Consider the following 13,187-nt stretch of genomic DNA (forward strand, 5'->3'; position numbering starts at 1 on the left):
GCCGGTGTCGAGACTAACGCTCGCCTCCAATCTGTCGGTCACATGGGGGGTTCGATTATTAGGGCCTGTCGGGGAGTCATGTGGGGCTAACTGTTTTGGAGGAAAAAAACGAAAGTGGAGACAATGGCATTTCATGCACATTAAAGTTTGCGTCACGCCATCCTTTCAGCACATGCTGTTCGGACTATTATTCCTCATTAGCATTGTATTACTATTAGATAGGCTACTTATTATGAGCTAAACGTTGACTATTCGATGCTGGAGCTTTGTTCTCCCCCAGAAAAGAAGTGTATGGAGTAGTATGTTGTGGCCTAATTATGCATGTATGAAATTCTTGCTCTCGGTGCATATGCCTATGCAACAACAAAACATTTGTTGTCCGATAAGATAAAAATATTATTTGTGTCATAATAATTTTTTTAACAATGAGTTCACAGCACTGGCTGTGTCCTCAACGCATTAGAAATTAATGCAGGCTACGTTAAATCTAGGCTATAGGAAGAAATATTACAATGATATGCATTTCTCATACCAGTAACAAAACAACAACAACAACATGATGGAGATGATACTGATGCTGATGCTGATACTGATGCTGCTGATAATAATAATAATACTATACAAATCGTTTCGGAATTAATTTTGAATCAGAAAAAAAGTTATCAAATACACCCTTAATATTTTGTTAGAAAAGTATTTTGATATTTATAAAACAACTCTAACATAGATGGAAAAACAATTAACCTAAATTCTGACTCAATAAATGCAAAGGTAAAAAATTGTCCATAATGTTTTTTTAAAAAAAAGCCTGTTAAGTTTTGACTGAACGAGATGCGAGAGAAAAGTCCTACCAGCTCCACATAATAACCCCATTCATTATAAGCCTCATCAATGATGTAATGAAAGCAAATAGTGGGAAAAAAATATGTAAACAGTTGGATCTGAGTATCCTGGTGAATTCAATGTCTCTTTTAATCAAAGAACGGGAGCGAGGAGGAGGGATGAGTGAGAATGTGGGGGGTCCACTTTCCTCTCCACAAGCCCGTCAGCACCCAAAAAGTCCCCTCAACCAATGAAGTCTTGTCACTGGGGACTCACGTGAACGGGGCGTCCTTAAAAACCTAGCTCCTGAGTTTTCCTCAAGTTTCATCTCTGTGCTTTCGTTCACAGTTATGTCTATTTAACCCGCGTTACCTCTGTGCACGTCTTCTCGACTGCAGCTGCCCACCGGTTTCGAGTCTCTTGTTGCATCTCTATGCTGGCTCAGGATGCCTTTACCTTCCTCTGCCATCGAGCGCCGCACGGGTCACACAAGCGAAACACTTTTTAAGTGACTAACATTTCAGCAATTGTGTCCTCGCGCTGCGTCATTTCCAGGTCTTGAATTCTACCTGCAACACTCGCTGCTGTCTCTGTCCGTGGTGCTGAAACGTGGTGCTGAATCGCCAGCCTATTTACCCTGCGCTAATGCCGCTCCACTGCCTCTAATCAATGCAGTTTTTTGTCAATATTTGAAATAAATTGAGAAATAACTGAGAAATCTTACCGACGAGTTTTAATTTCTAAAAAATGTTGTAAAAAATTGGATCCAGAAAAATCAATCAAACTTCCCAACAGAGAATAGCACCAAGCTGCATCGATTTTATGAAGAGTGCTGTACTTAGGACAAAATAGTTGGATGCAGGGTTGATGTAACATCGATAACCTGGAGATTTTGCCATTTTGCCAGCTATAAAATTCAATCAAGAAGAGGAGAAAACATCGTGGATGAATATTTGTGATTTCCGTAACATCTTTGGATTTTCCAGCTGGATAAATTGAGGCAGTCTCATCTCAGCAATCGCCGCTCAACCTGAACTTGCCTCGAATACCAATGATAGTTTGAGTTGAGGCCTCGAAGAACTCAGTTGCGCCGGTAAACAATGGAGGCATCCACCAATGGGTCCAGCTTTGGGATCGACTCTTTACTTTCCCACAGACCTGGAAGTCCGGTCATGTCGAAAGGGGACAGTTTGGTGGGAGAGTGCCGGTCACCGTTGGAGTTCAGCCCGAGGTCAGACCTAGAGAGCGGCTGCTCCTCTCCCCGGTCGCCGAGGAGGGAGTGTGTGGATGAGGCATCGCAGAGGCAAGGTCACGCTATCGGGCTGCCGCTTCATCTCCAACAAGGACAGATCTCCGCCGGGTCACAGCCGCGGACCGTCACCTCTTCCTTTCTGATCAGAGATATTCTAGCTGACTGCAAACCGCTGGCCGCCTGCGCCCCATACTCCAGTAATGGCCTGCCAACTCAAGAAACAGGGCGACTTGCCTCCAAGCTCGCAGAGGACTTCATGGACAAAATCCATAGCAACTCGTCGTCAGACAGCGAATACAAAGGTAAAAGACTGATGTAAACAAACATAATGTTTTAAAATAAATTACACTTAGGTCTATTTATCACATAATTTCAAATTGAATTTTTGTAGGCCTGCTGTTCTGCATTTGTGTGTTAGCTTCATGCAGATATTAGGCTAGCCTGCAGTAGCAGTTGATTTGCTATATCACTGATTTTAACTCTAGAAGTTTTAAAGGTTTTACATTTTGACTCGGAAGACTAGGGAGAAAGTATTGTATCTATGCTTGCACAAAATGAATCCCATCTAATATGTATCTAATCAAATATAAAATGATATGGAATATGATATGTACACTTATGGACTGTAAACCCTATAGAGATGAATCGCTTGGTGAAAGTTTACCAACAATATTATCTTGGACAACAGGAGCTCTATCGGCTATAGTTACAGTTTATATAGGTTAATTGAAAAATAATACACTAGCCTTTTCTTTAAGTATTACGTCCACACTGTTGATATTCTCCAATGATTTGGTGTCAACCCGTTTTTCCTTTCAAACGCATTTGCTTGCATTAGCAGATGTCTTAAAAGCATCTGTTGATGTCAGGGAGGCAAGAGAAAAGCTGGGGAAAATATGACAGGGTCGCCTCCAGATAAATGCCATCAAAGATCTGGCGGTTTCATGTCAGCCGCAACATACATGTCACCTCGATTGTCAGTTGAATGATGCAGCACCTGGATACAACTAAGTCATCCGTTGATAGGCGAGGTCAATTCCTTCTTGCAGGAATTAGTCAATACATACAATACATTTGTTCTTTATTTAACCAGGTAGGCCAGTTGAGAACAAGCTCTCATTTACAACTGCGTCCTGGCCAAGACAAAGCAAAGCAGAAACATTTATCTGATTAACTTATACAACCAAAACACAAAATATATCCACCCCTTAAGAAAATGGCAGATTGCCGTGACAAAAACAGATTATAATAAGGATATATTATTAGTATTCAAATTCTTATTCTTATTGTTATTATTCATTAGACTATTGGTTAATATTAGTCATATTATTTAAGCCCACATGTTATTTATACTATAGTGAACAATGTTATTACATCCATCTTTTATAGCAAGAGTTTAACGTTTTCCTGCAGGTCAATGACTTCACCCCAGTTTACAAAAAGAAACATGAACATGAATAACACATATCATAACATATCATTCTACTTTGGATACAGTGTGTGTGTGTGTGTGTGTGTGTGTGTGTGTGTGTGTGTGTGTGACAGATTCTCATTGATATCAACGCAGTCAATTCTGCTCCATAAACCTTGTAGGGACTGGTACGCTGCTTTGATTTCAGCGAATCCGCCTCCTAATATTTTGGGGATTTGATGCAATTTGTCCCAGTGCTAATCAGATTTGTAACGCGCGAGGCCGGCCGGCTCTTTATTTCGCTCTTAACCGCAGCCCTGTGAAGTTTCTCCGGTCGCGGTTGAAAGACTCCCTTCCCTTGTGGCTCAATTAGCCGGATTATTGTGGTTCTTGAGAGACGACTCAACTATTCAGCTAGCAAGAGCTCTCACGTCGTGTAGCCTCTTTTTGGAGAGAAGCGTGGGATGGGGGAGAATGAACTGAACATGGTTTATTACAGTTCAAGACCCAACACAACAGCAAAGTAAAGAATATAACAAATGGGAATCTTACACACAGTACATTGCAGAAACAATGTTTTAAAATGTGCAAACAATAAGGGACATACATTTTTTAGATAGGCTACATCTTCATAAAATCTCTAGGCGCAATGGAGAGTGTCCTAAAGTCCTCCAACATTGGATCACCAAAACTAGGCTATATGAATGTTGAAAAACGTTAAACTTTGAAATATGTCCATTTGTAAATGTAGCTAGGCCTATATTTTGATGAAATCCAAGTCTGTCATGGGTTTATAGGCCTACGTGCCTGTTTAATCAACCTGGTCTCAGGGCATTTTTTAAAACCTTTTTTAAACTAGGCAAGTCAGTTAAGAACAAATTATTATTTTCAATGACAGCCTAGGAACAGATTTTTACCTTGTCAGCTCGGGATTCGATCTTGCAACCTTTCGGTTACTAGTCCAACGCTCTAACAACTGGGCTACCTGCTGCCTGTTTCGCATTATTCTGTACTTAAATCATAGACACTCCATTTAGTATGGTGTGTTACGTTTCCTATGTTACGTTTCGTATGGTTGGTATTAATTTGTTAATGTCCAGCACGCATTTCGTATGATATGTTACGAATTAAAATTCATGTTATATGTTCCGAATTTGCTAAATATACAATATTGTCAGAATTTTCAAAACGTACAATATGTTACGAATATGCAAAACATTGGATATATTATGAATTTTAGCTAGCTCACGAACGTTAGCTAGCTAGCTCGCTAAAGTTAGCTAGGCTAGGGGTTAAGGGAAGGGTTAGGGTTAGCTAACATGCTAAGTAGTCGCAAAGTAGCTAAAAAGCAGTCATTAGTTGAAAAGTTGCTTATTAGCTCAAATGTTATTTGTCTGTTATGAGATTCGAACGCGTAACCTATATGCCCACCCATCCACCCTACTTTAATTTGCCTTAAAACCATCTGTCTTATGTAACCATACCAAAAGTAACAAATCATCCTAAATGGAGTGTTTGCATTTACTTACAGAATAATACGAAACGCTGAGACAAAGTTGGTTTAATGTTCTTACCCATCAATTTGATAGGCTTTATGAACATTTGAAATATATGTATGTTCTTGTTGTTGAGTGTTTCATGTTTAAGAAATAAGTCCCGATGAGGTGTGGTATATGGCAAATATACCATGGCTAAGGGTTGTTCTTAACACGACGCAATGCGGAGTGCCTGGACACAGCCCTTAGCCGTGGTATATTGGCCATATATCACAAGTCCGAGGTACCTTATTGCTATTATAAAGTGGTTACCAACATAATTAGAGCAGTAAAAATACATGTTTTGTCATACCAGTGGTATACGATCAGATATTCCACAGCTGTCAGCCAATCAGCATTCAGGGCTTGCACCTGCCAGTTTATAATTGTGTATAGTTTACAGACGAAAGAAGCCGTGGTCTCAGAGTGACTCCCTGTTAAAATAAAGGTTAATTAAAATGTTTGTCCTATTCTTGTGAGCAGTGAAAGAGGAAGGAGGCCGAGAGATCTCGAGCAGTAGGGACAGTCCGCATCACATTCGGCTGAAGAAACCCAGGAAGGCGCGAACAGCCTTCACCGACCACCAGCTGGCCCAGCTCGAGCGCAGCTTCGAACGGCAGAAGTACCTGAGCGTGCAAGACCGAATGGAGCTGGCTGCTTCCCTCAACCTCACAGACACACAGGTCAAAACCTGGTACCAGAACAGGAGGTAAGCACTGCCACACTTGGTTGCCTTTAGTTTAATTACACGAATTATAACCTATTTAAAAGGACGATAAGTATTTTGATAGTGGGATACAGGCTTAATGGATGAATGCAGTGAGCTCATGCCAAAATAGAATATGTGTGCGCGCGTGCACCTGTCAACTCTTCACCTATAGACAGAATGATTTTCTCATGTCAGTCAGACAAATGTATTTGTCACATATGCATCCAGGTCACATAGATCGATTTTATTTCTCAAAACTTGCACAAACTGCATCAATTTCTTCACGATAAAGGAGAAAATTATAACAGAAAAAACATCTTTAAATATTGGCAATTGGGCACTGCATTAAAACTTTGAACAATGTGATTCAAATACCAGGACGGTAGAAATATTTGTTGTTTTTAATAATTTTTGGAGGGGAAAAACAAATGGTTTCCTAATGAAGCTTTGACATTCAGACAGCAAAACGACATTAATAAATATAAAAACACAACACTTTGGTGCATTAATAATCTATCGTTGCATGTCAATGCCATATCAATAATTCACCCACGCTACTACATTTACTCAATTATTATAATTATAAATAATTTACCTAATAGAGGAGTGCTTTTCAATTGACAATCTAAATCTGACAGATTACCCTTCCGCGTGAATACGCGTGACGGGGGAATGATTTAACAGAATAACCGAAGTCCGTCACTGAGAGTAGCCACACTTTGAATCTTTATTTTAAAAATAGTGGAAAACACATTTCCGACGCCATGATGACACCAATACAATCCCAAACCGAAAATTCACCCATTGAATACAGATGTTTCCAATTTACTGAACTTTAATGACTGAAATTAAAATGTGCATTTCAAACCCCACAATGGAAAAGAAAATGTATCTTGTGGTAAGAGAATATCCTACATGTTTTGTTAACGTTTTTACTAACAAGGAAGGCCTACATCCAGTAAGAACAATTTAATTTCGTTGAAATTGAACCACATATCTTATTTGTGCATGCATTTTCAACGGGGTTTCCCCAAATATGTTTTTTTTACGCATGCAGATGTGATTGAATTCTAAACTATATGATCCGAATCCTTTAATAAAAATATTTGAATTGTACTTTTCAAACTTATTTAGAACTTTACGATAAGAGTTCCCTTACTAATATCTACTGTTTCTTGTCCGAATAGAACAAAGTGGAAGAGGCAGACAGCGGTTGGACTGGAACTGTTAGCGGAGGCTGGAAATTACTCTGCTCTTCAGAGAATGTTTCCGTCGCCCTATTTCTACCCCCAAAGCCTGATGTCCAACCTGGACCCCGGAGCGGCGCTCTACCTATACAGAGGACCCTCGGCGCCTCCTCCCGCTCTGCAACGACCTCTCGTTCCGCGGATTCTTCTCCACGGTCTGCAGGGGGGTAGTGAACCACCCCCACTCCCCCTTCTCTCCGGTGTGCTTCCCCGGCCAACACAGCAGCGGTGAGACGGCCTCCGGATATATGCCATACCTGTCAGTCTGGGACTCTAAACGAGAGAGAAAAAAACGATTCAAACTGGTGACAAAAGATTTCCAACTCACTAAAGTGGACAGGTTTTTACCATACTGAAGTTATTTATTTATAACTTAGGCCTATTTATTTTTCTCTATGTATTTAACTTATATATTTATATTTTTGTTTACCATAAAAATCTTTAGCGTGGGCTACATCAGAAAGGACACGATCGTTTTGCAGATACTAGTTGCTGGCACCAAGTCTTATGGCAATGTCACTTTTACTCAGACTTAAGAAATCATAAAATTACTATTATTTTGATTATTAGGCTATGTTGTCAGGATACAATGGAGAGAAAAAAACATGCATAACAAACCAATGTATTGGTCTGTAAACTGAAATGGCATTCCAAATTGAGTTGAATAATTAGAGGAGAGCCAAAGGTATTTCATAATAGTTATTCTTTCTTTCTCTTTCTCTTTACAAAGACCAGTTGACTTTCATTCACTTTTTTACAAAGGCACAACATAAGAATCAGCAGACGTAGACATGTAAAAACGAATATTTTGAATTCTATTTTTTAAAGTATCTTGATTTGAAGATATTTTTATTTCACTCATTTTTTTATTTCCTTCAGATGACAAAGATTCTGTACAAAAACTATAGATTAGCAAGAGCTCAAGGTTTATTCCCTATCATTTCAGAGATAATCAGGGGGGGAACAATGAAGGTCCATGAGATGAACATGTATTTAAAAATGTCTAATCATAAGGTTTTTACCTCAAGGCCGAATGATATCAAATACGGAGTCAAAGTAAGAGGTAGGCCTAAATCAATTTACGAAGGCGCAATGTATCCTTGCAAACCCTTCATTTTTGATAAACAAATAATGATTGAAGACTGAGTCGGTTGCCAATTTGGGTCGTGTGCCTGTTGATTTGCTAGGTGTATTAAACAGACGTTGTGCATTACTTACTTACGTTTATTTCATACGAAACCGGTGGAAACCTTGTTAGGCTACTTACTCTCTTTAGTGAAAATGTATATTGCAGATATTCATTTGTGGATTGGTTCTCTTATTTCTGGATCGGTTTTTGTTCCCCTCCCCATGTGTTAGCTAAACGAACCTTTTGTCAAACTGTTCAAACATCTTAAGTCGGCGCTAGAGGGGGATCTACTTTTATATACGTGTAAATAAAGGTATTTCATTTAATAACGTGACTACGTTATATCTTTCAAAACCCACGCATGACAAATACAGGGCCCACATCGATTTTTATTGCAAATGGAATACATGTAGGCTAATCGTCTTCTTCATCACCATCCTCACCTTCGAGTTCAACCAAAGAGCAATGCACTCGTTTGATACACAAAGTAAACTTTTGAAATGAGCATAAGACTTTGGCTGTAGGCATATACTTTTAGTCCTCTATATTATTTTATCAAGGCTATATTTTATAAGCAATCTAATATCTGATTAGTTGTTGTTTTGGGGTTATTCAAGGTCTGGTAAGTGGCGTTTTCTCCCGGAAGTAGAAATGGACAAATGGATTTGGTCCTGCAATCATTGCTCGAGTCAACGGCTCACTTTCCAATTTATCAATAGATTAATTCATGACATTGATCATTAATGACAACCTCATGTGTAGCCAAACTGTACAGCAAAATGACACGGTGACATCGTTTCATATATATAATGCCAGAATGTAATTACAAACAAAGATTATAATTTGGTATATTTCATCATAAAACAACAAAACGTGTTATGTTGAGACAAAGGAGAGTCAAGGTATAACTAACCTGTGATAAATATGCCTGATAAAATCGAATTAAGGTTCGTATAATTATATTAGAAACACCGTGTTTGAATACTTTTTAACATGTCTGTCAAACACTCCCTCAACCCCCCTCACTATTTGTTTAATGTCATGTATTTAATTTGTCGAACCTAAAAATGTTCATAAAGAATGTCACTGCCAGAGCAAGGAACATTAACCAACTTAACCTTTAAAACACGCCTAGATATTTATCCAACGCTTTGGAGTGGTGAGAGTTCAATTTGAGACATTTTATTCTGCCTTGATATCTAAAACGTTTGCCTATCTTATAAGTTATGACTAGAAATGTATTTTGGTAGGCTATATATTTGATATGAATAAATACAGATGGATTTCAACGTTCATCCACCTTGGCTTAGGCTCATAGTTCTGCCAAACGTTACATTAATGGGAATATGTATATAATAAAACACACAACGACAATTAAAACACACACGCCATGCCTCAAACGTTGAGTCGGTTAAATCTAACATAGGTCTAATAAATCATGGAAATATGCTGCTACGGATTCGAGCAATTGCATCGAGCGTCAATCATTGGCAAAAGAGGTCAATTTATTCAGCTAGGCTAGCACATGTTGCAAATAGGCTAATACACTAGACCTATACCCTACACTACATTAATAATTCAATTTCATTAGTTTTCCATAAACAATATGAAGACGAAATATTAATGTAAGGCTAAGTGTGCAATTGTTTAAGTGCCTTAAATGATCCCATTTGGAAATTGATTGCTTCCATGCCTCTTTCTTGAGAGTGTTTGTGATGTGCTCTTTGCCAAACGGCTCCAACAGCTGGTGACCGGGCGACGCTGACTGTGGGCCGGATCAGCGTTGGGACATCTGGTCAGCGGCTCGGCAGTGCCTCTGCTCCACCAACCCCACCCTCCACCCCAACCTCACTCCCAATAGGAGTCTAACTTTAAACCAACCAAAATATCAGACTATAAAGCACAGGGTTAGGGAGTTTAGTCTGACAGAGTTGGCCAATAGGATATTAACGATTAGACCAAATACTTTATTAGCTTTTGATTGAAAGTCGATAATAGTCACTGCTCGCATGGCACATGTTCTCCCTTCTCCCATTGACCACCAGCGAATCACTCCATAAAACATCACACTGACTGACTTTGACTAATTGACACATTTATAGTGCGTACATTTGCTATAGCCTAACTGAGAAATAGTAGCCTTTAAAGGCTACACATCACACCGTGGTTGGTTGGGACTTGAAAAAAAGGGAGAGGAAAACCTGTAGCAAATTCCCACCTTCCCACCAAAAAATCTAATTAGAAGTATATCATAAGGATCCATGACTGATTCAAATAACGATGACCCCCCTCAACATTTATGAAAAGGGTTATTCTTGCGAAGTGCGCAGCTGATTACAGGGAAAGCTCCCTGTCTTGCTGGATGACGCTGATATTTTTGCATGTGAAAGGATACGTGCAAATCCCTCGGCTCTTGCCGCGGTTTGTCCCCGGCTCAGGGTTAATGAAGTGCGGATAGAGTCTCGTTGAGCTCCCGACAAACAAAAACACAACACGAGGAGGCTTAGACTCAGAGGATCAGTGACTCTGATTAAACTCATTGACTCAGAATAAAAACCAAACAAAACAACCTTCAGAGGAAATTAAGAGTCAATCAAAGCGCAATTTGCGTTGTAGAGTGGGCGATAGTCTTTTTTCACAGTGCCTTTTCAATCAGTATTTTATCTGTAGATTTGGTTACTACTGCAGACTTTTAAAATCAACAGGCAACGTTATTTAATCCAGAGGAATCCTCAGAGAATGGAAAAATCGATAAATACCAAATGATACAGAATAGCATATTTTGCTTTTCTTACAAACAGTTCTAATAAAATACTTGAGGCTGTTTCTCCTATTTAGCAACTGCATATCCAATTGAATTTCAAATTATTAACTATTTTGTGATGTATTTATTTAATAGTGAATAATTATAAAGTCTTATTGTAACTTAATATCCACAACCTTTAAAAAATCAAGTTAAGTATCCCATATTTGTTAGAAAACGAAAATAATAGGCTACTTGCAATAGTGATTGAACCAAATTAAGCTTACATGTAGGCCATGAACATAGGCTGTACTGTTTCAGTGAAAAATACATTCCCACTATACCCATAGACTTATAATAATGGAGTTAAAGATAATACGTAAGCATTTGTCATTAATATTTGATATAAAATAAGACCGACAACCAGTAATACTGCATGACAATATCACACTGGATACTATTGAACATTTGCAACTAAGCTGTGTATGAAGTGTAAAGGTGAACACATACAGTGAGCTGCAAAATTATTGGGGTAGTGAAACGTTTTTGTTATTTTGGCCCAACGGAACTTTAGATTTTAAATTATACAATTTTACCACGATTACGGATAATCCGAAATGAATCATGAATAATGATGAGTGAGACATGTACAGAGGCATAAATATCATACCCACCGAAAAATGCTAACCTCCCACGTTATTGTAATAGTGAGAGGTTAGCATGTCTTGGGGGTATGATATTCACGCATCTGTAACTTTCTCATTATTCACGATTCATTCAGGACTATCCGTAATCATGGTAGCATCCGCATTAACGTAGAAGTGCTTAGAAAGATATTCTTATTTACAATAAAAGAGACTCCAAAATGACACAATACACAATCCTGATCGGTTGCATCACCGCCTGGTATGACAACTGCTCCGCCTCCGACCGCAAGGCACTACAGCGGGTAGTGCGTACGGCCCAGTACATCACTGGGGCCAAGCTTCCTGACATCCAGGACCTATATACTAGGTGGTGTCAGAGGAAGGCCCCAAAAAGTGCCAAAGATTCCAGTCACCCAAGTTATAGAATGTTCTCTCTGTACCGAAGCGCCACGTCTAGGACCAATTAATCAAATGGCCACCCGGACTATTTACATTGACCCCCACCTCCAACAAGTTTGTAGAGTCACAAGCTTGATGTAAACATTGCATGCTAGGAATATGAGACCAAATATTAAACATTGGACTACTTTATTACACATAAATTAATTTGTCCAAATACTTTTGGCCCCCTAAAATGATGGGACTATGGGAGAGTGCTGTAATTTCTAAAACGGTTCACCCAATTTGGATGAATATTAAAGCTGACAGTCTGCACTGTATCATTATGTGTTCCTGTCCCAATACTGTTGGAACTCACCGTATATCCATTCAGTATGGTGGGTTAGGGGGAAAAATGACAGGTTCAACCAGGTTGGTCATCACTTCATGGGTGGGGGTGAACCAAGGAAAAACAGCCCCTAACCATGGCTCTCTCACCCCATCATTCTGTAGGCCCGTCATTCTCTCTCACACAAACAAAGTCAAGAACAACACACGTTATTCTACCATATCATTGGGTAGGATGGGAGAGGGGACAGAAAAGAGAAAAATACCAAGAATTTGTATTCTGGCACATTGAAAGATAAACATTTAGTAGAGAAGATTGAAATATCAGTCGAAACTGGCGAGAGTGAAGGAGTCAGGGGAAAAAACAGTAAGTCATTCCTGTGGCAAAGTCAGGGTTAGCAAATCCTCTTGTGGCCCAAGTTATGAGGCAGAGAGAGGAGGAAGAAAAGCTTTGCCATGCAGAGAGGAGATAACCCCGCTAATAATTTCCCTGATAAAACTGGGAGAACTACAAACATGGGTCAGGGGCGCAGAGATTGACATACCAATCTCAGCAAATAATGAAAGCTTAAGCTTCCCGCTTCCCTCTCAGAGCTGAAGGAGAAGAGAAGAGAGAAGGGAAGATGAATGAAATCAGGACTAACAGATGAAGAGGTGGCGCCTCCTGTTCAAGGCATGCCCCCCAGTCAGTGATTACTGCCATGTACCCCCAGCAGGGAGGCAGTGTAAGCCACACAGGCATCACATGACACAGAGATTATCTAATCAATAAATTGTGGTGTTAGGGCCGGCCTGAGCTCCTGTCTACCGCAGAGATCCCTAAGCAGCCTCTCAAGGCAATGTCCACCCCTCCCCTGAACCCCCACTACCGAACAGAGCAATGTTTCTGGGATAATACACCCCCGAGCAATAACAATGTCTCACACAGGACTGACCCTGACCACAACAGAGGCCTACAGTAGAGTG

The 13,187-nt window shown here is 39.6% G+C and overlaps 1 protein-coding gene and 1 long non-coding RNA gene across 3 annotated transcripts in view; one reads left to right on the plus strand and one right to left on the minus strand.

Annotated features, from left to right (window-relative positions):
* Positions 1-1,082: 1,082 nt before the first annotated feature.
* On the plus strand, positions 1,083-8,434 carry LOC110509858 (barH-like 1 homeobox protein). The gene is made up of 3 exons (XM_021591021.3): positions 1,083-2,376; positions 5,504-5,729; positions 6,917-8,434. The coding sequence occupies exons 1-3, from the start codon at positions 1,923-1,925 to the stop codon at positions 7,206-7,208; spliced, it is 972 nt and encodes a 323-aa protein (XP_021446696.1). The 5' UTR covers positions 1,083-1,922; the 3' UTR covers positions 7,209-8,434.
* The window catches only part of LOC110509859 (uncharacterized), a 31,549-nt gene continuing 24,794 nt past the window's right edge, over positions 6,433-13,187 (minus strand). For both annotated transcript variants that reach the window (XR_016493285.1, XR_002471493.3), the window contains one exon: positions 6,433-7,249. This is a non-coding gene — a long non-coding RNA (uncharacterized LOC110509859). The remainder of the gene's footprint in view (positions 7,250-13,187) is intronic.

This window comes from Oncorhynchus mykiss, chromosome 29, assembly GCF_057628025.1.
Source record: "Oncorhynchus mykiss isolate SJ-2025 chromosome 29, ASM5762802v1, whole genome shotgun sequence".
Classification (NCBI taxonomy): Eukaryota; Metazoa; Chordata; class Actinopteri; order Salmoniformes; family Salmonidae; genus Oncorhynchus; species Oncorhynchus mykiss.

Bases quoted from the DNA above. Each gene is read 5' to 3' on its own strand.
- LOC110509858 (XM_021591021.3), top strand. From the start codon at position 1,923: ATGGAGGCATCCACCAATGGGTCCAGCTTTGGGATCGACTCTTTACTT. The intron at 2,377-5,503 runs GTAAAAGACTGA...TCTTGTGAGCAG, and splicing joins GTCAGACAGCGAATACAAAG to TGAAAGAGGAAGGAGGCCGA. The intron at 5,730-6,916 runs GTAAGCACTGCC...TTGTCCGAATAG, and splicing joins ACCTGGTACCAGAACAGGAG to AACAAAGTGGAAGAGGCAGA.